We start from the raw sequence: 23,890 nt of genomic DNA on the forward strand, positions 1-23,890 counted from the left end.
AGACAGCAGCTCCAAATAGTTGGATTTATTATAAACAAGGGTGCAGACCCTAGACTCCAAAACACATCAACAGGTACAAAGCTACTATGTGGTGAGACGTTAACGGAGGGATAGGGAACAGCGAGGTATGTGTCTGGGCCAAGAGCAGCCACCAAGGGTCCCCTCCACCTTTGGTCCAGACGACACCTTGGCCCAGGCGTCCCCACTGCCAAGACAAACTGTGGCCTGGGGTACAGGAGCTGGAAAGCCTGTGAGGCTGGCGCTGGGGAAGCAGGGACTATCAGACATCAGAGTTCCTCTGCTCTCTGGGGCAATTTTCCTCCAGGACCCAGGGGTTTCAGCCTCACAGCAACTATTACACACATTTTGAAACAGAAAACAGGCAAAATACTTAGCTAAAAGTAAAACAAAAACACTGCAGGGAGGACACCTGAGTGTGTAGGTGGACAGAGGCCACCCTGCCCACTTAAGGTGGCGGCCAGAGCCAACCAGGGCAGCCAGACCGAGGGTAAATGTGGGCCTCCAGGTGGTCCCAGGAGGGATGCAAGAACACAGACCAGGCACACAGCGCTCAGGGGAGGGTGGGGTTCTGCCTGAGGCGTTTTGATATCAGGAGGCTGCCCACCCTCCACTGGGCATGGCACAGGCTCAGGGAGCTATGGGTAAGGGTTGAGACCCACCTGTAGCCAGTTCCCAAGCCTCACCCACCTGCCTGCATCATCCTCGGGTTCTTCAAAGACAAGCCTGGGGACAAGCCGTGGCCTTGAGCAATGGCTAGCCATTCTGCAGAAACTGGAACACGTGTGCATCCTGCCGGCAAAAGTCTGTACTATCCTAGTGTGACAAGCCCCACTTGCTCTCCCTGGGGTGGTCTAGAAAAGAACTGTTCTTTGAATTTTGCTTGAGATTTCAGGAAGCATAATTTTGAGTGAGGAAGGCAACAGAGTGTGGTCCCAGCAACTCTGGCAAGAATTGTTCCCAGCCCCTCACTGGCATCACAAGAAGCCTCATGTACAAACAGGACACACATACCACGCACAGGGAGAAAAGGACCGTGCCTGCATACCCATTCACACACACATGACAGATCAAGTGGCAGCCAGAGATGCAATGTTGTGCTCAGGGGGCCGCCTTCGGGGGGTCCATGTAGGCTGGATTGTAAGGAGGCTGGCTTGCAGGGTAGGGCATGGCTGCACCTCCTGAAAATAGAGAGGACACTGGTTGGCGGTGGGCATGGCTGCAGGGGGTCCGGCACAGTTGGAGTCGGTAGGGGTACTCACCAGCCACTGTCTCATGGTAGGCGGGGGGGCCCATGGGCTGGGCCAGGTAGGGTGGTGGGTACTGTGTGGGGTACGGCGCTGCTGGCATCCCTGGCTGGGGGGGCATGGGGTGGTAGCCCTGGTACGTTGGTCCGGGGTAGCTGGGCGGCACACTTGGAGCTTGCGAGTAAGGGGTGTGCACTACTGTGGTGGCCGTGGTGGTAGTCACGACCGCTGAAAAGAGAGTCCCAGTTAGGACCCTCAGGCCTGCCACCCCTCCCTCCAGCTCAGCTCCGTCAGGCCCCTGGTAAACCACGCCCACCACCCGGGGTCGGCACCCTCACACAAGGGGTCACACTGGGGCAGGTGGGCTGGAGATGCTTACGACGCGGTCGGCGGCACATCTTGTACAAATAACAGCAGGAGCAGGTGAAGCAGATGATGATAGTGACAACGGAGAGCACAAAGATGGTCAGTCCGACGGCCACAGTCGTTCCAAACCTGCCAAAAAGCCAGTCAAGGCCCAGGGCCTCTCTCCCCTACCTAGGACCAGCATTCCACACCACACCCATGCCCAAGGTGCACCCCTCTTGCCAGAGGAGACTCTGGGCAACACAGATAGAGCAACCTCTGGGGTATGTAGCTTGAACCTGTTTCAGCCTCAGGTGTTTCCTCAAGTGTAAAATGGGGTTGACTGAGAGTCACCCAGCGGGGGGCCCCTGGCCACACCCTCAGGAGCACGGGAGAGAGTTCTTCAGGTGCCTCCCCCATACACACATCTTGTCTATCCCCACCGAGCCAGCGGCAGATGCCCATCGAGTACATGCCACAAGCCAGGCACTGTGTGGCTTGAACCAAAAACTCAGAGGTGGGCAAGACAGACCAACTCATGGCCTCTGGGAGCCCACAGATTATTAGAGGAGGCAGGTGTTGAAGGGAAAATGACTCAGGAAGCACAGGTAACGAAAACGGGGAGAAGTTCCAGGAAAGGGGAGGCTGGTGTGGCCAGGACAGTGAAGTGAGGCGCGCAGCGAGCCCAGGGTAGGGCTGCTGGCCCCCGGAGTGACGGTGAGCTTGCTGGGTGCCAAGCACTGTGCCAGGTGTCCACATACACCCTCGCTCTGACCAGAAGGGCAGGTGGGTAAAGTAAGAGCCAGGCGGGGCTGGAGGGGCCCTGCCTTCTGAAGAGGCCGCCTCCCTGCCCACGCAGGCCCCTCAGCAAGGACCAGGACCAAGTGGAGAGCCCGCCCCCCGAGAACGCAGGCCGTGGTGGGAAGTTCACCAAAGCCGACCTTCAAGGGCACAGCCACAGCCCCAAGCTGTCCTCCCCTGTTCCCCGAGGCCAAGCAGTGTGCCAGTAAAAGGCAACTGCACCAAGCACATCAAAACGTGGAAGGGGCTTGGTGAGCTTTAGGCATTCGCCTCCCCTGAGGCCTGGGGGAAGGCTGGGCACCCCCCTGCGCCCCGCCTTGGGTGGAGGGTCTTCCATCTCGCAGCCCAGACGGGCAGCACAAGCTCAGCAAGGCCCGGTGCACAGCTTTGGGACAGACTAAGGACAGACCCTTCACACTCCAGACTCAAAATACCTGACCGCGTTCATAAAATAGGAGCCATTGGCCACTGTGAGGCCCAGAACAAGGCCCCAAGACAGGACCGTCAGGAGGTACCTTCCTGCCGAACCAGAGGAGCCTGTCACTGCTCCTCACCCACAGGCTCCTCCCAGACCCTCCACTGACCCAGGGATGTAGACACACACCCACGTTCACACGCAATCAATAGCACTCAACTGTAGGGCCACCACCACCGATCTCTAATCTCTCTTTCTCTCTCTTCTGTCTCTGTCTCTGACACACAGTATGGCGCCCAAGCTCACCCCATGTTAGCCTCCACCTTCACTTAGGGGCCTCCTGCACCCCCGGACTTCCCCTTTCCATCATGAGGCCACTCGGTTTCAATCTCCTCCCCTTTCCAGGAAAAGTAAAGCAAATCTCCTCGGCCCTCCCCTACCCCTGACGTCAGAGGCAGGAAGGAGAGATGCGGGGCCTCTTAAAGACACAGTGCGGCTGGCGGGCGCCCCAGCTGCTCCCAGCTGCGCTCCAAACTGGGGCCAGGAGTGGGGAGGAAAGTGCTCGGCTGTCTTCCCGGAGCTGCCTCCTCAGCCCTGCCTGCCCAGGCCCAGCTTCTCCACCCCACTGTCCAGGACAGCACTACCACGGGGTCCAAGACATGCCCCGCCTAGGGTCCCCAAACCACGCTCCTGCTCCGCCCAGCTCAGCCGGCCAGCCCTGTTCCAGCGGTCCCCTCGATGGGCTCCTTCAGCCATCTAAGCCTACCAGCAGACCCGGGGGCCCGCCGGCCCGTCCCCTCAGCTCCTCCTCTCCCACCAGCACATGCTCCAAGCCACAAACCTGCCTGAATCTGAACCTGCCTCACCAGGAAGATGCAGATGCCTCCCCAAGTCCCCTTGGCCACCCTGTCAGGTCTTATCTTGTCACTCCTGCTCGAAAGCCTAGTATGGCTCCTGTAGCTCCTGCGGTCACACAGGAATTTGCTTTATAATTTACTTGTTAAACTTCGTGTGATGTGTGTGTGTATCTGTACTTTTCTCTGTGTGTGTGTGTATACATATATAAATACATATATAATAGTTGATAATAAAAGGAAAAAAATCTAGGATTTGTCTTACCAGATAGTAACACTTACAATAGGCAAATGTTAATCTTAATTAAAAGTTTAAATAAGATAAAACTTGTGTGGCCTGGGACTCCCAGCCTCCCTCCTGTGTGCTCCAGCCACATCACCCTCCTTTTCAGCTTTTGAAAGCACCATGCTGTGTCCTACCTCAGGGCCTTTGCACACGCATTTCCTCCCACCCAACTGCCCCGTCTGCTCTTCTCTTCCTCCCACCCCTACACAATTAATTCTTGGTCACTTTTCAGACCTCAGCTCAAAACATCACTTCCTCAGGGACACCTTCCCTGACCATGCAGATGAGGTAAGGCTCCTCGATAAGTGCTCTTACAAATCAAATTCTTGTCTACCTCAGTTTATAAACACACACTCCTTTGTGTGAGCGTTTGACTAATGTGCATCTTACCTCCAGCCTGTGGATTCATGGATGCACAGACTGCACCAGCTCCGGACCATCACTGTATCTCCAGTGACTGGACATACAGGAGGTGCTCAATAAGTATTTAACAAATGAATAAATTCACTCAGGGACCCCATGGGCAGCACCTAGTAGGACAGCAAGGCACATTGCCCTGAGGAACAGCAATATTTGAGGGGTGGTTGCAGAGTGGGGCAGGGGCCTGTGGCCACAACAGGCCACGACACTAATGGAACCACACCTCCGAGAGGAAGGAATGGGGCTTCCCAAGGCTGAGGCTACCTCCCAGATCAAGGAGCCCAAAGGCCAAGTTCAGAAGGCAGAGTTGGCCTAGGCAGGAAGGGACAGAAGGCCAGGGGAACAAGAGCCCAGGCAAGGAGCTTGCAGCGGGGCTGAATGGGACGGTCCCTAGGAGGCCAAAGACTTCCAACGTCCAGACACCGAGAGGGCCGTCTCTGGAACTGAGACACCAGCACTCTCACCGCGACGCTGGCCAGGCAGCACGCGGCCGTGACACACTGGGTGAGAGAGCTGCGGAAGGAGCGCAGTGAGGGCTGAGAACTGACACAGGTTGGCGATGCCCACACCTCACCTAGTGGACCTCCCTGCCCTCCCCCTGCACCATCACAGCAGAGTCAGCGCAGAGGGTCAGCAGTGACCTGCCTGGAGCCTGGAGCCAGCAGTTCCACCACTTGGGTGCTTCAAGACACACCATTCCTGCCTGATCATCCTGTGAGTGAAAGGAGCTAGGAAGGGACAATGAAATCAGGACCCAAAAGAACCATGACAGGGAACCAAGGAAGCTCTGGGGAGAGAACCAGCCACTGACCATCAACAGGGCAGGACAGGAGTCACCTGCCAAAGCGGAGAGTGGGTGGAAGACCCACAGGTAACATGGCCACACCATGGGGAGCATGGAGCCCAGGCCATGACAGGCAGATGTGGTCTCATCTGCATCGCTGTGCTATGAACTGGTGCCTCGTTCTTGGAGAACCCAAGGAGTCACCCAGAGGAAGAGCGGGGGTAGGGGGGTGAAGTCCAAGAATGAAGCGGGAGGGGTCGGAGGTGGGGAGGGAGGCAGAGCTGGCACAGGCCCCCTCAGCACATAGGGTCCTTCCCCTGTCGAGTGTCCCCCGAGCTTCCAACCAAGGCTGGACCCCACCAAGGAACCAACGCTCCAATGGACAAACAACAGTGCCCTTGGCCGAGGGGGCATCACACGAATGCTCACAGGAGAGGATGTCTCTTTGGGGCCCAGGGGGGCGATCACCTGGGGGCATCCACAGAAGACGTGTCACTGATGACCCCATCCCTCCACCCTCCCAGCACCTACTCCTGGAGCCCTAAACCTTTGTAAGGCAGGTGCTGTGCACCACGCTGGGGCTCTGCTCAGAAGCAGAGGAGATATGGGGCAGGATGGGGTGGGGGCCCAAGGGGGCTGAGCAGCATCTGCACTCCCAGCAGATGGGCAAGATGGCCTGGTGGGGAGGCAGCAGGACACTCACACCTCCGCATCTGCAGGAGGTGGGGGGAGATGCTCCTGAGCTGGCCCCGGGAAGCCACTTCTCCTCTGCCTCCTGGGGGACCTTGTTCTGTAGTGTGGAACCCACCTTTCTCACACAGTGCTCAGTACTCACTCACAAACCAGGCCACCTTCCACGTTCCTTCCCCCTCTCTGAACCCTCTCCAGCTCCTCATGCAGCTGACCCTCAACACACTCAATCCCACCCAAATCCGAGCCCTTCATCCGAAACCCACTCCTCCTCTGTCCTGTATCTCCCCATGCAGGGCAGAGAGCAGGACACCACACCGCGGCCCCTTCCCTGGCAACCTTCCTAGCAAGCAGCCGCACCTCACCTCACCCCGCCAGCCCAGCCTCTCTCTGGCCTACAACACCTGGACCAGGAAGCCATGGTCCAGGCTCCCCGCCAGCTGCTGACATACTCCGGGGAGCAGCCAGAGTGGTCTTCATCCTAAAACACCATTCAGACCCCAACACTGCCCAGAGCCCTCCATGGTGCCTGCCCAGGACGAGGCCCACACTGACTGGACATCAGACCCCCATGTGGGGCCAACTGAAAGCCCACAGCCTCGGGCCTCAGCAACGGGGTGCTCCCTGCATGTAGAGGGAGTGGCGCTTCCAGGTCTCAGTCTCTGACCAACATAGGGAACAGGATCAGCGGGCAGAACAGAGGGAGGAGGCCCAGCCACGGTTGCCTAGGAGCAAAGCTGCACCTCTTCCCCTCCCCCACTCACAGGAGCCCTGCCCCAATTCCTCTGCAGCCAAAGAGGCCCACACTCACCCAGGCCCACAGGGCAAGATGGGACAGGGCAAGAACCTGGACCCCACTACACAGGCCCAGAGCCCAAAGTCTCTTCCTCCAAAGGGGCAACCAGGCCTAGGTGGACCTTCTCAGAGGGGCTTCTAGATCCACCGAGGTAGAGGGCAGATGGCACGTGGAACAGACTCCGCCAGGAAAACACACAAGCAGCTGCACGCCCATTCCATCCACGTGAAATGTGCATCACAACACCCGTCACGGTGGCAACAAGACAGCGCAGGAACCTGGCCAAGGGGACTGGAGTTTGGGCAATTGGGGTATTCCCCGGCCCCCTGAAGGGAAGGCCCTGACAATAACCATGACCCACAAACCCTGACACAGACTGTGCATCATCAGTTATTCCAGCATCTTTACTACACAATAATCACCCCATCACTATGCACCCTGCACCACCATTGCCCCTGTCACTTTCACCACTGCCACCATTACCCCAACACCAATACCCACCACCAGCATCCTTATCACATCTCCCTGTCACTGTCCCCCATCACCACCATCACCTCCTACCATCATACACCTGCCTGTCACCCCATTACAGAGCCCCACCATAGCCCCCATTACCATCAGCCTCTACACCATCAACACGCACTACTCCCCCATTACCACACACCCACCATCATCTACCATCACCCTATCCCGGACCAGGAAGCCAGATGTGATAGGGATGCTGGTGGTGGGTATTGGTGTTGGGGTAATGGTGGCAGTGGTGACAGTGATGCGGGCAATGGTGGTGCGGGGTGCAGAGTGATGGGGTGATTATTGTGGGGTAAAGATGCTGGGATAACTGATGATGCACCGTCTCTGTGTCAGGGTTTGTGGGTCATGGTTATTGTCAGGGCCTCTCCCCACCACCACTGCACCCAGCACCACCACTGTACCATCACCACACACTCAGCATTGTAGCCCCCATCATCTCATCCCTGCCACCACTGCCGCATCACTATCACCTTTTGCCACTATCATCCCCATCACCTACATCCATAGGTCACCTGTGCCCACACCATCACCTAGGTCAATATGAACACCCACACCTGGCCTTTCCATCGTGAACCCCCAACCACAGTCTCCCCCATCCCTGGCACAATGATGAAGACACCCAACACAAGGATCAAAGGTCCTGGAGGTCAGATATGGTGACAGCTTCCCTGAGGCTCTAGGCCAAGGACTCTGTGCCATCCCAGTCCCCACAGCCCTCCTGAGCCCCCTTGTCACCTCTTCCAGGAAGATGTACCCAGACTGCAGGTTTTATTTACCCAGACATGGGGTCGCTGTCCAGGCTAGAGCGAAACTTCAGTGTTGAGCCCAGCTGTTCCGGTGGCTCCACGTTGGTGGGGACGCTGCAAAAAGGAAACCTCACAATTAACATGCCTGCGCCCCACCCAGCACACCGAGAACGAACAAACACTAACTTAGCACACACACAGAACATGCATGAAAGCCAGCCCCATACTGGGCCAGAGAAGTAGCCCTGGGGGCCTCTGGAGGACGGATATCACACACACCAAGATCTCAGGCTACAAAGCCACACAATCTTCTAAAGTGCACATCGAACGTTCTCTAGGACAGACCACATGTGAGGCCACGAAACCAGTCTCAAGAGATCTGAAAAGACAGTTATCATACAAAGTATCTTCAATCACAATGGGATGAAGTTATAAATCAGTAACAAAAGACACACGCTACAAAATTAAAGAAAAAAATCCTAAAAAAAACCCCTCATACCTTGGGAAACTAACATATTACAGCAACAAAAGAGCTGTGGCTTAAATAAGAAATCATAGAGGAAATTAAGAAATCTGTAAAACTGAATGATAATAAAAATACCACTGGTCAAAATTTGTGAAACACAGCTAAAGGGTTCTTAGAGGGAAATTATAGCTTTAATACTGAGATGGTAGTAAACTGAAGAAGATGGGAAAAATGTAATAGAACAAACCCCCCAAATAAGGAAGGAATTAATAAAGATAACTGCAAAAATAAAAGAGAATAGCAGCCGTGGAAAATAAGAGATTAACAGAACCAAAGCTGGTGGACCTCTGGCAAGACTAATCAAGAAAAGGAGAAAAGACGCAAAAAGATAAAAATACAGAAGGAAAAGGGGTAAACTATAGACACAAGAGAGATTTTAAAAATAATAACTGTCTGGGAATTCTCTGTTGGTCCAGTGATTAGGACTTGGCGCTCTCACTGCCGAGGCCTGGGTCCAATCCCTGGTCAGGGAGCTAAGATCCCACAAGCCTCATGGTGCGGCCCCCCTTCCCAAAATGATAATAACTGTTTGAATTGAACAAACCACCTGTGAAAAGGCATTTTTTTTTTTTTTTTTTTGGCGGTACGCGGGCCTCACTGTTGTGGCCTCTCCCGTTGCGGAGCACAGGCTCCGGATGCGCAGGCCCAGCGGCCATGGCTCATGGGCCCAGCCGCCCCGCGGCATGTGGGATCTTCCCGGATCGGGGCACGAACCCGCGTCCCCTGCATCGGCAGGCGGACTCCCAACCACTGCGCCACCAGGGAAGCCCTGAAAAGGCATTTTTGAAACAAATGGGGGCAACTGAAGACAGACTAGTACAGAAAGCTATTAATGAACTGCTGTTAATTGTGCCAAGTGTGTTCCTGATATATAATTATATTTCTTTTTAAAGGACTCACTTCTGCAGATAACTAATATTTAAGGAGAAATTTTTATGCCTGGGATGGGTTTTAAAATAATCCAGAAAACAAAAGTAGTGGGAGGTATGTGGAACACTAATGTTAGAGTATTGATAACTATGGGAGCAGGTGATGGATATATGGATTTATTATTCTCTCTGCTTTTGTATGTATTTGAAAATTCTCAAAATAAATTCTCAACAAATTAACAAAATAAAATTCAAGAAACAAAGAAAAAAATGCAAGAGCATTAGGAACAACTATACCGTACTAACTTTGAAGGACAAGTAAAGCTGAGAAGAAAATATTCTTTAAAACTTCAGTGTGTGTGCTTTGGCAAGCAATAACAAGAGTAAAGCACACCAAGCTGGGATGCAGGGAGGGCGGGGGGAGTGTGTGGCTGGGAAGAGACTTCCATGGAGGTGGGCCTGGCATCTGAAGCCCCTTTTCTCCTGGGGGCATTAGCCTATTTCAGAGGGGCAGCTGAGAGCAGCATTTCCGAAAGCCTCAGGTGGCAGAAATTACATCCAGAGGCCAGCAGGTGGGCAAGCCCTGATGATTCCCACTCACTTGGGCTGGGTCCTGAAAAGCAAGGAGAAACTCAGCATGAGTTTCTCAGCTCAGCTCTGCAATTAGGCCAAGGTGACCTTAGAGTGCTCATGTCCCTGGCAAAAGCAATATCAATCCTCCCTGGAGGAAGTCCTAAGGTCCAAATGTCTACAATCAATTTTGCAAATGCAATGTTTGGCACACAACTGAAGATTTTCAGGAACACTAGGACACTAGACAACATGACTAGAAAACAACAGAAACAACTGAAATATCCACAAGGGCTTTAAATATTGAAGTTATCACACCCTGACATTAAAACAAAACATACTTTAAGATAACTAATAAGAACCTGCTTTATAAAAATGAAATTAAGTTTAAAAAAAATACTTTGGGACTTCCCTGGTGGCACAGTGGATAAGATTCTGTGCTCTCAATGCAGGAGGCCCTCATCAGGGAACTAGATCCCACACACATGCTACAACTAAGAGTTTGCATGCCACAACTAAGGAGCCCATGTGCCGCAAATAAGAAGCTCACATGCCACAACTAAGGAGCCCACCTGCTGCAACTAAGGAGCCAGCGAGCTGCAACTAAGTAGCCCACCTGCCACAACTAAGACCCAGTGCAACCAAATAAGTAAATAAATATTAAAAAACAAAACAAAACATACTTTGTTCAAGGAGATGAAAGGAAAAAAATTAAGCAGTTTAGGAGAACTTGAAATATAAAAAAGACACAAAAATTCTAGAACTAAAAAATTACACAAAAAAATAGTAATTTATGGGCTTCCCTGGTAGCACAGTGGTTGAGAGTCTGCCTGCCGATGCAGGGGACGCAGGTTCGTGCCCCGGTCCGGGAAGATCCCACATGCTGCGGAGCGGCTGGGCCGGTGAGCCATGGCCGCTGAGCCTGCGCGTCCAGAGCCTGTGCTCCGCAACAGGAGAGGCCACAACAGTGAGAGGCCCGCGTACCGCAAAAAATAATAATAATAAAATAAAATAATAATAATAATTTATTAGACATAGTGCAAGATATAATTAAACAACTGGAGGATAGGCCCAAACAAATATATGTACACTAAGGCCTGGAGACACAAAAAGATGGTAAATGTAAATACAAAAGAGAGTAGGTGAAATACGGAATACAATTTACAAAAGGTCTTACATGTGTGTAATTAGAGTCCTAGAGGGAGAAGTGTGAGAATGGGACAGAAGCAATATTTAAAAAGATGATGGCTGGAGTTACTCAGTTTTCCTGGATATCTCCCATAAATGCAGGAGATATACATGCTATTAAAATTGTTTGTTTTTCTCCTAGCAAAAACAAAAACAAAAAAAACAAGCCAACAATTCCAGAAGTACTGTGAACCCCAAGCAGCAAAAATTCAAAGTAAAGCACACTTAGGCACATCATAGTAAAACTGCTGAAAACCAAATACAAAGAGGAAAAACTTAAAAATTAGTCAGAGAAAAGGTATGTTGCTTGCAAAGGAGCAATAATAAAGCCATCAGCTGATTACTCAACAGAAACAACAGACACCAGGAGTTAATGGAATGAGGGAACTTCCCTTGTGGTCCAGTGGCTAAGACTCTGCCTTCCCAATGCAGGGGGCCTGGTCAAGGAACTACATCCCATGCCACAGCTAAAAGATCCCACACGCCACAATGAAGACCCGACGCAGCCAAATAAATAAATAAATAAATTTTTTTTTTTTAAAAAAGAAGACAATGGAATGAAAGCTTCAAAGTGCTGAACTTTGGGGCTTCCCTGGTGGTGCAGTGGTTAAAGAATCTGCCTGCCAATGCAGGGTACATGGGTTTGAGCCCTGGTCCGGGAAGATCCCACATGCCACAGAGCAACTAAGCCTGTGTGCCACAAATACTAAGCCTGCACTCTAGAGTCCGCGAGCCACAACTACTGAGCCTGCATGCCTAGAACCCATGCTTCACAACAAGAGAAGCCACCGTAATGAGAAGCCCACAGACTGCAACGAAGAGTAGCCCCCGCTCACCACAACTAGAGAAAGCCCACGCGCAGCAACGAAGACCCAATGCCGCCAAAAATAAATAAATAAATTTATAAAAAACAAATAAATAAATTGATCTTTAAAAAAAAAGTGCTGAAATTTGATAACTTCAAAGTGCTGAAAGTTAATAACTGCCAACCTAGAAATCTATAACGAGGAAAAATATCCTTTAAGAAAGAATGTAGGACTTCTCTGGTGACTCAGTGATTAAGAATCCGCCTGCCAGGGCTTCCTTGGTGGCGCAGTGGTTAGGAATCCTCCTGTCAATGCAGGGGACATGGGTTTGAGCCCTGGTCCGGGAAGATCCCACATGCCGCAGAGCAACTAAGCCCGTGCGCCACAACTACTGAGCCTGAGCTTTACAGCCCGAAAGCCACAACTACTGAAGGTTGTATGCCTAGAGCCTGTGCTCCGCAACAAGAGAAGCCACCGCAATGAGAAGCCCGCGCACCACAATGAAGAGTAGCCCTGGCTCGCCGCAACTAGAGAAAGCCCGCGCGCAGCAACGAAGACCCAACGCAGCCAAAAATAAATTAATTAATTTTTTTTTTAAATCACTTAGACAATATTGAAGAATATCAAAGATTATTATAAAGACACAGTAATTGAGTCTGCTTTAGCCCAGGGATAGACAAACAGACCAATGTAACATAATAGAGAACCTAGAGACAGACAAGCATATGTAGACACTCAATCTGTAACAAACTTGGCACTGTAGAGTGACAGAAAAAAAGGATAGTTTTCTCAATAAGTGGCACTGGGTCAACTGAATACCCAAATTAAAAAATGAAATTTGATCTCTACTTACATGCACTACTACTACTAGGCATACTTAAAAGAAATCCATATACATGTGCACTAAAGGATATGTACAAAGATGCTCAAAGCAGCATTATTTGTTATAGCAAAAGGAAGGAAGGAAGGAAGGAAGGGAGGGAGGGAGGGAGGGAGGGAGGAAAGGAAGAAACAATCCAGATATCCATCAACATTAAAATGGATCAACTGTGGTATAAAACTTAACATACGCCAATGGAAATGAACAGACAACACAACATGGATGAAACTCACATGTTGAGAGAAAGAAACCAGATAGGAAATAGATGTATGATGTCATGTGTATGTCTCTGTGTGTGTGTGTGTTTAACAGGTATAGCAGTTTAATGGTTACCTTTGGGGATAACAGAGGGAATACTGATTGGTAAGTAACACGAGGGGGCTTCTGGGATGCTGGGATGTGCTAATTCTTGCCCTGGATAGGTGGTGGTTACGTGGATGTGGATGTGTTTACTCTGCAGTAATTCACTGAACTGTACACTTTATATTTGTGTACTTTTATGTATGTATGATATATACTGCCCCCAACCCCAATAAAAAAACTAAACTATAGAACTTAGGGATGCATGTTTGGGTATTACAGCTCTAAAGAAAAGCAAGGCTATATAAAAGTTAAGAATTATCACTATCTTAGTGGGATGAGAGGAAAGACAGTGATTGGGAGTAAGCTCAACAGGACTTCTGATGTCTTGACCTGCAGAGTGGTCATGCAGATATTTGCTTTGTGATAAATCGCTGAGTTGTGCATTTATTTTAATGCAGTTTTCTGTATGTGAATTATATGTTACAACATAACAGAACAAAAAACAATCTCAAGGAATGAGTTTAACAGCAGATCAGACACTTGAAGAATTGAATGAACTGAAAGGTTAGAAGACATTATCCAGAATGCAGCCGAGAGATGAAAATATGGAAGAGAGACTAGGAGATGTGGACACTGGAGGAGAAGATGCAGCATGTATAAATGGAGTCCCAGAAGGAAAGGAGAAGGAGGAAGGGCAATACTTAAAGAATAGCAGAGTATTTTCTAGAACTGATGAAAGTCACTAAACCACAGACTTAAGAAGCTCAAACATAACATCATAAATTTTTAAAAATCTATACCTAGATATATCATAGTGTAACTGAAGAATACCAAAGACAAGAAAAGAAAAATCTTAAAAAGCTCTCATAAGGAAAGAAAAAGATTTCTTTTAAATGATGGACAACTGACAATTGAGCTGATGTCTCAACAGAGATAATGGAAGTCAGAGAAAATAACCATCAACTTAAGTCCTGCTCAGATAAAATATTCTTTAAGAATGAGATCAATATAATTTACCATATTAACAGAATAAAAATAGAAAAATCATCCAATTATCTCTAAAGATGCAGGAAAAATATTTGACAAAATTCAAGATCCCTTCATGATTAAAACTCCAAGCAAACTGGGAACAGAAGGGAACTTCCTCAACCCAATAAAGGGCACCTATGAAAAAGCTACAGCTAACATCATACCTAATAGTGAATGCTTTCTCCCTAAAATTGAGAACAAGACAGGGATGTCTGTTCTCACCATTTCTATTCATCATTATACTAGAGGTTCTGGCCAGTGTGATGAGACAAGAAAAAATAAAAGTATACAGATTGAAAAAGAAGTAAACATGGGACTTCCCTGGTGGTGCAGTCATTAAGAATCTGCCTGCCAATGCAGGGGACACGGGTTCAAGCCCTGGTCCAAGAAGATCCCACATGCCTCAGAGCAACTAAGCCCGTGGGCCGCAACTACTGAGCCTGCGGTCTAGAGCCCACAAGCCACAACTACTGAGCCCACATGCCACAACTACTGAAGCCCATGCACCTAGAGCCCATGCTTCACAACAAGAGAAGCCACCGCAATGAGAAGCCCGCAAACCTCAAAGAAGAGCAGCCCCCACTTGCCGCAACTAAAGAAAGCTCGCACGCAGCAACAAAGACCCAACGCAGCCAATAAATAAAGAAAGAAAAAGAAGTAAACAACAGAAGAAAAAATGGAATGAAAACAAACCAAAACAATACAGTAAGTGAAAAAGAAAGAAATATAGAACAAGAGAGACAAATATAAAGCACAAAACAAGATAGCAAATATTGAATGTAATCCCAGAAATACCAATAATTACATTAAACTTAAATGGAATAAATCCTCCTGTTTTTTAAAGCTACCAAAATAAATTTTTTAAAAAAAAAGAAAGAAAGAAGACACTTATAAAATGTAAAGACAGCAAAAGGGTAGCAGTAAAACGGTAGAATATGATCCATCAGGCATACAGCCTGGTGTCGCCATTCCCCAGAGAACTTTGCAACTCCTTAGTCAGTAACTACATGCATGTCTCTGACCTGGCAATTCGCTCCACTGTACTTGGCAAGAAATTCTCACATGGCTCTGTAAAGGAGGAAGTATATGAGGATGCCCACCACAGTAATCTATGACAGCAAGTTTTGGACTCACACCACAAAGAATACATGGCAGTGATGGGCACAGGCCAGGTGTACACACAGCAATGTGGATGCGTCTTACAAACACTGCACTGACTGCAAATAGTAAGAAGGTTCACTGTGCCCACAAAATATAAACTTTGCAACACAAATAATCGAAAGAATACAACAGACTGGTTGCCTACAGAATAAGAGGGGAATGGAATGGTCATGGGAGATTAAAATAACATGGTGTAAGATGGTGGAGGGCTGGTCTTGCCCAGACCAATGACGGTCACCTGCCATGAGCTGAGCAGTGTGACTACCTCAACCCTCTATACCTGTGGCCGAACACAAACAAAACACACAGTGTGGCAAAGGGAGACACACACAGGGTCCTAGAACCTTGGTTCCAGCCTATGAAACAGTTTAAACCCAAGATGCAGTGTAAATCCACGTGCCATGGCAAGAGGACACAGGCATGGCCCACAGTGGGCTACACACCCATGCACTATGCCCTCCAGGGTCCACAAGATGATACCTGCACAAATCACATACAACCCCCCACCAGGTGCACACACACACTGCGAGGTACACTCATGCCAAGGTGTCCACCCTGAGGACACGTTGATACAAGTACACACCCAGGGGTGAGCCACAGGGCCCGCCGAGGCCACCAACCCCTGAGAAACCAGCTCAGCCCTCGAGAGTGGGGGAGAGAGGAACAAGGGACTACCTGAGCAGGGTCTGGGGAGTCCAGCCCAGGACAAGGACTCCCCAGTCCCCCACCCTCAGTGATCTGCCACCATCTCGAGAGGGCTGAGAGGAAAGATGGGCAGGCTCAGGCTGCCTACCTTGTGACCTCCGATGCACCCACCTGGCCTCCGGAACACCACATTCTTCCCCATTCCACACAAATTTCTTCAGCACATCAGAGCAGCAGTATTGGTCATAACAGGTGCCACAGCAGAAATCAGGACAGAACTTGGGGAAGAGGTTGTGTCCAGCGGAAACCATACACACCTCACTGTGGGCTGAAACAGAGAAACACACCGTTCATCTGTGGCCATGGGGCCAGGCCTCCACCCTGTCCCAGCCAATACAGCCCCTTCCCCAGCAAGGCCAGCAGGTCCCAGCATGCCAAGCCATCTCTGAGCCATCCCACTCATTGGCCACCTCTGGCCACTGCCCCAACCAGCCTTTCCCTCTCCCCTGGGCCACAGCAGAGGTGCCAACCTGGGCTCCCTCCCTCTCCCACCAGTCCACTTGCCCTCCAGATGGGACAATGAACTTTCTACGTGTGAGTCTGACTGGGCCACTCCCCACTCTCAGGCCATGGGATCAAGCCCAGAGTCCACAAAGCAGGGTCCAGACTACAAAGGACCTTGAAGGTCACCCCCTTCTCTGCCCGTATTCTACCTGTTTCCCATCCTCCACCTTCAAATCTACCTACCCATCAAGGCCTTACTCCAGGCCCCCTCCTACAGAAGCCACCCAAGCCCAGCAGTCCCAGCTGCTAGGGACCAGGCCCTGGACTGACCCGTTCTTTTTATTTTTTTTGGCCACACTGCATGGCATGCGGGATCTTAGTTCCCCCCAACATTGGGAGCGCGAAGTGGACCGACCCGTTCTTTATTTTTTAATATTTTTTTAATTAATTTATTTTATTTACTATTTTTTATTTTTGGTTGCATTGGGTCTTTGTTGCTGTGCACGGGCTTTCTCTAGTTGCGATGAGCGGGGGCTACTCTTCATTGCAGTGTGCGGGCTTACTGTGGTGCCTTCTCTTGTGGAGCACGGGCTACAGAAGCACAGGCTTCAGCAGTTGTGGCTCGCGGGCTCAGTAGTTGTGGCTTGAGGGTTCTAGAGTGCAGGCTCAGTAGTTGTGGCGCATGGGCTTAGTTGCTCCACGGCATGTGGGATCTTCCCGGACCAGGGCTCAAGCCCATGTCCCCTGCATTGGCAGGTGGGCTCTTAACCACTGCGCCACCAGGCGAGCCCAGACTGACCCATTCTTTTATTATTATTATTTTTTTTGGCGGTACACGGGTCTCTCACTGCTGTGGTCTCTCCCGTTGTGGAGCACAGGCTCCGGACCCGCAGGCTCAGCGGCCATGGCTCACGGGCCCAGCAGCTCCGCGGCATGTGGGATCCTTCCGGACCGGGGCACGAACCCGCATCCCCTGCATTGGCAGGCAGACTCTCAACCACTGCGCCACCAGGGAAGCCCCAGACTGACACATTCTTAATCCTCACTCCCTGTCCCTACCGCTCAGCCGCAGCAGCCTCAGTCCCTGCTGGACACTACGACTTCAGGAGCCGGCCCTCACAGACTATAGCTTTACAGCAGGCTGCCTCCTGACCAATTCACCATGGGCCACAGTCATTCCCGCCACAGAAGTGTCCATGCAGTACTTAGCCCTGGGCTGGGCCTGCAGTAGGAGCCCCAGAATCATCACAAGGCTCTTAGTCAGAGGTGGGGTCTAAGTATACCTGGCTGACAAGTGTGGAAATTGACCACAAAGTTTGCAAGCTTCCAGGAAGATGTTACGGCCAAATGTTCCCACGCATCCTTTGGCTACATTAGCACAGATCTAGTGCCCACCAGCAGGACAGAATGGTCCTGGATTCTGCCTAGACAGGCCCCAGATGGAACACCCAGTCCAGGAAGGCCCAGATGACTATGGTAGGCTGGGGATAGTCCTGATAAACCTTGAGGTACAAAGTCCTGGCACAGCACTGGAACTCTAAAGACCCAGCCTGGTCATGCCCCCAGGGCAGTGGGCAGTGTCTAGAGACCCAGCCTGGTTGGTATATTGAAAGGGAAAATTTGTCACCCCTAAATATTTCTCTTTTGGGGACTTCTCTTTGGGGACTTCCCTGGCAGTCCACTGTTAAGACTTCGCCTTCCAATGCAGGGGTGTGGGTTCGATCCCTGATCGGGGAGCTAAGATCCTACAGGCCTCGTGGCCAAAAAACGAACACACGAAACAGAAGCAATATTGTAACAAATTCAATAAAGACTTTAAAATTGGTCCACATCCAAATAAATAACTAAATAAATATTCCTCTTTGGCCTAAGGATTATTTTAAGCAGATTATTTTTAAGAAACTGCAGACATAGGAGAAGCTCTGAAAACTAAGAAGTTACCCTATTACAAATGTAATAGACATTTGTAAGTATAAAGGAAATCTCCATTTGTAAGTGTATCTCCCTCGCTGTACTAGGAAGAGGGGGTTGACCTTATCTCTAGAATCAATGCTGAAGGCATAGGTTTAAATCTGCATAACAACCTTACCCTTGTTTACTGGGCTTTTCCCGGTAACTTCCCATAACTGACCCCCAACATCCTCTTTTGCCTTTAGTTCAAGATGGTATTTAAGGTGAGGGCTTCCACCATTTGGGGGAGTTACTCAGTTTTCCTGTGTCTCTCTCATGTATACAGGAGGTATGCAGTTAAACTTTTGTTTTTCTCCTGTTAATCTGTCTTACATCAATTTAATTATTAGACCAGTCAAAGAACCTAGATGGCAAGAAGGGAAAATTTTTCCTCCCCCACAGTATCATGCACCCTGGGGCCACTGGCAGAGCAAGGTCCAAAGGCAGAGGCACTGACTGACCTCCTTGAGAAGGGACAACTAGGTGGGGGAGATGCTTTATTCCTGGCAGCTCCAGGCAGAACCCTGCTCTGGGCAAAGCTGCAGGGCAGAGGATGGGACCACCAACAGGCCCAATGTAGCCAGCTGTCCACCTGCCAGCAGGTACGCTCAGCATAGCCCATGCTACTGGGAGGCTCGGGCAACCTACCTCCAGCAGGGCCATTACAGACTTTACAGCCACAGCCCAGCCCAAGCGTCTAAGCTGGGCCCGAAGACACACACAGGTGAGTCCGTTTGAGCCAAAAGCCCATGACACAAATGTTCTTCTGATGCCCAGACGCTCTGAACCAGGCTGTCCAGACCTCCCTGGACCAGAGAACAGGGCTCTACCTTCTCACTTTCCCAGGTCCTCCAGATTCGTCCACAGTCCCAAGGAAATAAAGTCCTTCCCTTGGAGGAAACCACCCACCCCAGAAGGATTTTTGGCTTCCTATGGAGGTGGGTGGGGGCAGTGCGCTTTTCCAATCCCTACCCCTGAAAGGCCCCCAGCCTTGCTTCCGCCGTCTGTGATTCATCCGTCTACAATCAACACACACGGTGTGTCTCCTCCAGCCCTGGGGGCCAGCTTCAGCAGTCTCCAGGAGTACCAGGGCCATGGAGGCAGAGTGTGGAGGTTCCCAGCCAATAAACAGAGGCTGAGGGAAGGCCTCTGATGGAGGGGCCAGGCCTCCCTGCTGCCACCATGCCCCGCTAAGGCCAGGCAGGGAATCCTACCCAGCCCCTTGGAACACTCTAGGACAGACACCCCCACCCTCCCCATTCTAGGACAGAACGATGATGGCAGCTGCCTGGGGTCTGGGCAGTGTCAGTGCTGACGGGAGGGAGGCTGGAGTGGAGGAGAGACCAGTCGTGAGGTCCGCTAACTGCCTCGAAGTTATTAGGGCTCGTTTGGGGTCACTGCGGGGACGGCGCTGCCCGGGCTCCTACCAGGGACGGCGCGGACGTGGCCACCCCCCATGCCTGCCAGGGATAAACTCCCCCACCGCCAAGACTCACCACCCGGAGGCGCTGGTAGCAGCAACAGCAACAGCAGCAGGATCCGAGGCGCTGGGGCCGGCGCGGCCATGGCTGGGCGGGTGGGCGGACGGACTGACGGTCGTAGCGCGGCCGTAGCCTCAGAGACCCCCGCGTCCACCCGCTTCCTCGCCTCGCCTCGCCTCGCCTCGCCTCGCCCCGCCCCGCCCCGCCCCTGCCCGGCCCGGCCGTTCCGGGAACCCCGCCCGGGAAGGAGAGGAGGGGAGGAGGAGGGCGAGAGAGGGTAAGCGGACGCCCCTCCCAGCCTCGGGGCTAGGCACTGTCCGGTGTCGGCTCCTCGGGACCGGGTCTCAGACACAGGCGACCACCGAAGTTGACTTCGACTCTCGGGGCCCTGTCCGCCCACAACCCCAGTCCCCACCCTGGGGCCCGGAGGGGGTCTCTGAGGGGATCTGCTTCCTAGCACTTGAGTGCCTGTTGGGTTCTGCTGGCCCGCGGGACACAGCCCCTCCCCGCTCCTAGGGTTCCTCACTTGCCCCGGGCATCCTCACTCCCCGGGAGGTACCCGAGGACCAAGTGGGGTGGCTGGGGGACAGCGCCCAGAGCAGACCTCCGCACACAGTAGGCCCCTAACAGACGCTGGTTCCCTTCTGAAAGCCTAGTTCAGAGGCTTCGGGGACCCCTGCCTCCTGCCACGACACCCACGACACCCCTACCCCTACCCCCGTGGTCACTCTACCCTGAGTCCAGGCAGGCTCACCCCTGCCTCAGGGCAAGTCTGGCTCCCATGGCCTGGTCTGAGGGAAGGAACTGGCAGTTTCCAGACACACATTAAACCATCACCTGGCTCAGGATTGGGCCAGCAGGATTGGGCCATCCTTGTCTGCTGCCAGAGCAGGGTTCTCACAAGGCACCCTAAGATGTGGCCACGGCTAACAGGCCTCCACTGCCCCCTCACTATGGGTCAGGGCATAAGGGAGCAGGACCCTATGGGGACTTCCCTGGACAGACCCCTCCCCCATATCCTCCGCTGTAGCTCCTCTCAGAAGTACCTAATCAGAAGTATCTGATGCACATGTCCTGAGTTGTTTTATAGATGCTAAAACTACCAACAAATGGAAGAAATTAACTACTTGATGATCATGAGCACTTAGCCCCAGGATTGATAATGTTAACACCTGTGACATGGCCCTGTTACTTCACCATCAACCAATCAGAGAATTGTGCACATGCTGATCACATACCCTGTGACTCCCCTCCTTCACCTGGCCTTTAAAAACACTTTGTCGAAACCCATGGGGAGTTGGGGTGTTTTTTTAAAAGTTTTTTTAAAAAATATTTATTTATTTTTGGCTGCATTGTATCTTAGTTGTGGCACACAGGCTTCTCTCTAGTTGTGGTGTGGGCTCAGTAGTTGTGGCACACAGGCTTAGTTGCTCTGTGGCATGTGGGATCTTAGTTCCCCGATCAGGGATTGAACCCATGTCCCCTGTATTGGAGGGCAGATTCTTAACCACTGGACCACCAGGGAAGTCCCACTTGGGGTGTTTTGAGCACTAGCTGCCCTGGACTCCTTGCTTGGTGCCCTGCAATAAACGCTGCACTTTCCTTCACCACAGTCAGTAGACTGGCTTTACTGCACTCAAGTCAGCAGACCCAAGTTTGGTTCTCAGTAACGAGTCCCCGCAGAGTCAGGGATGGGGAGCTGGACTACTGTCTTAGTCCCTTGGGGCAGCTATAACAAAACATCATCGATTCAGTTATAAATGACAAACATTTATTTCTCTCAGTTCTGTAGATTGGGAATTCCAAAATCAAGGTATCAGCTCATCTGTGTCCATTTAGAGCCTACTTCCTACCTAGTTCACAGATGACTTCTTTTCCCTGTGTTCTCAGGTGGCAGAAGAGGCAAAGGAGCTCACTGGGGGCTCTTTTATGAGTGCACCAATCCCATTCATGAGGGCTCCACCCTCATGGTCTAGTCACTTCCCCAAGGCACCAACTCCAAATACCATCACCTTGGGAGTCAGCAGTTGAACATGTGAATCTGGGGGGGACACAAACATCCAGTCTATGGCAAGCATTCTTTTTTTGCCCAGGGTTTCTGACCTGCCGCCCACTCTGCACCTGCCACAGTTAAACTCATTACACTTAAGGCAGAAAACATGAAGTATCACACTAACCAGGCCCCTGAGCCAGTGTGTACATCCGGCATGCCACCACGTTTCTCACCTGAGGGCGGGGGCTTCACGTAACAAGGAGTGAGGCCCAAGGAGACAACTCGGGATGTCCTCAGTGCAGTTTCCCAGACCTAGGAGGCTAGGGTCCTCCTCTGGGCCTGGGTCCTCCATGGTCCCCCTTACCACTGGCCAGAGGGACTCAAGACTCAGCATGCTGTGCTGGGCACACTGTGGGGGCAGAGGGGTGACTGCCCCCAGGCAGGATGAGGGGCCCTCCCTGGCACAGCCCAGCCTCATCCCAACCGGCTGCCTCTGCCCCCTCAGCTCCACAGTCTGAAGCTGAACACCGCCCAGGTCCCCCTTCCCCACGCACAGTGGCCTCCACACACTCCCCTCCATGTCCACCTCGCCAGCCACCTTCGGAGGCCTGTTCCACACCATGGGTGCCCCGCCTTCCGCCTCCCACAGACTTGGTTTCTCTTCATAACTCAGTCCCTGCCCCCAGTCAAACTCCTAAGAGTTGTCCTTTTTTTTCTTCTAATTTTTACTGGGGGACTTCCCTGGCTGTCCAAGGGTTAAGACTCCATGCTTCCACTGCAGGGGGTGCGGGTTCAATCCCTGGTCAGGGAACTAGGATGCCGCATGCCACGTGGCCTAAATAAATAAATAAATGTGTATTGGAGTATAGTTGATTTACAATGTTGTTTTAGTTTCAGGTGTACGGCAAAGTGAATCAGTTATACATATATCCACTTTTTTTTAGATTCTTTTCCCATATAGGCCATTACAGCTAAGAGCTGTCCTTTCTCACCTCCCATCACCTGCCTTTGGCCTCTCATCCCCATCTAGGGGCTTCTCTCCTGGCCTAGTCCTCCCTGACTTTTTCAGTATTGGGTTCCCTCATGCCCCCTCATCTTCCCACACCTCAAAGACACCTGTGTTAAACCTTCATGGTTGAGCATAGTGGTGGCTCCAGGACCCACCCAGAGCTGTGCATGTGCAGGAGGGGGTGAGGCCAGGAAAACCCAGCGGCTTGTAAGTCACAGCCACACATCCAGCATGCATGTGCCCATGTGTGTGTTCCGGGAGAGGGGGGTGGGAGGGGAAGAAACAGGCAGGGGTCCTTGTGAACAAGGCCTGTGAACTGGAAACTGTCACTTCCACAGGTTGCCTGAGGAAATCTGCTTCTCCCAGACAGAAACCAATCTCCCTGTGCCAAACTTCAGGGTCTCAACAAGACTGAGGAGTCCCACGTCCATTTAAGGACCCAGACCAGCTGGACTAGCTCAGCAAAACAATGCCAGGCCACAGGCGAGGGGCCGGCAGCTGGGGACCTTTGTGCTTGGCTCCACCCCCTCAGACAACCTTTCTTATCAGCCCCCGCCCCACCCCCTTTCATTCCAGTAGGTGCCCTCCCCTCCGGCTTGAGGCAGACCCTGCCTTAAATTCTGCCCCTTCCCCATCTGGCCTACCTGAAAGGCTCACACTTTATCTCAGGGCACAGCCCCCTGTGCCTCTTGTCGTCCTGTCCCAGGCCGGTGGCACCTCAGGCCCTCCCCTATGTCCTCACCCTCTCCCTCTGTATTTCTCCCTCACACTGCGTGCTGATGTCCTGGACCATAGGTTTGTCACCTTCCTTACCTCCCACCCACACCTCTCCTCTGGCCCTCCCCACTGCTCACATGCTCACCACCCACCAGCAACCCAAGGCACGGTGGACCCTGCCCTGTCCTCCCTCCCAGCCCTTTTGGCCTCCGAGAGTCTGCGCCCATCCACCACCATACTTGCCCTGAGGACTCCCAGAACTCCATCTCCAAAGACCTCCTCGGCTTCCACGGGCAACTCACTGTCCCCAAACCTCTGTCCCCATC

At 51.7% G+C, this 23,890-nt stretch overlaps 1 protein-coding gene across 4 annotated transcripts; it reads right to left on the reverse strand.

The window, feature by feature from the left end:
* Positions 1-10: 10 nt before the first annotated feature.
* Positions 11-20,009, reverse strand: SHISA5 (shisa family member 5). Of its 4 annotated transcripts, XM_027098598.1 has the most exons (6): positions 19,861-20,006; positions 16,082-16,238; positions 7,964-8,047; positions 1,645-1,760; positions 1,281-1,493; positions 11-1,199 (listed from the first exon to the last, which is right to left on the reverse strand). In XM_027098598.1, exons 1-6 carry the CDS (start codon positions 19,928-19,930, stop codon positions 1,120-1,122), a joined length of 720 nt encoding a protein of 239 aa, XP_026954399.1. In that variant the 5' UTR covers positions 19,931-20,006; the 3' UTR covers positions 11-1,119. The 4 variants fall into 4 exon arrangements, with proteins under 4 accessions (XP_026954399.1, XP_026954400.1, XP_026954401.1 ...); XM_027098599.1 differs by lacking the exon at positions 7,964-8,047 and having other exon boundaries at positions 19,861-20,009; XM_027098600.1 differs by lacking the exon at positions 19,861-20,006 and having other exon boundaries at positions 16,059-16,214.
* Between the last annotated feature and the right edge of the window lie 3,881 nt (positions 20,010-23,890).

The sequence above is a fragment of the Aethalodelphis obliquidens genome, unplaced genomic scaffold (genome assembly GCF_003676395.1).
Source record: "Aethalodelphis obliquidens isolate GAN/ISIS:26980383/991018 unplaced genomic scaffold, ASM367639v1 scaffold125, whole genome shotgun sequence".
NCBI classification, from domain to species: domain Eukaryota; kingdom Metazoa; phylum Chordata; class Mammalia; order Artiodactyla; family Delphinidae; genus Aethalodelphis; species Aethalodelphis obliquidens.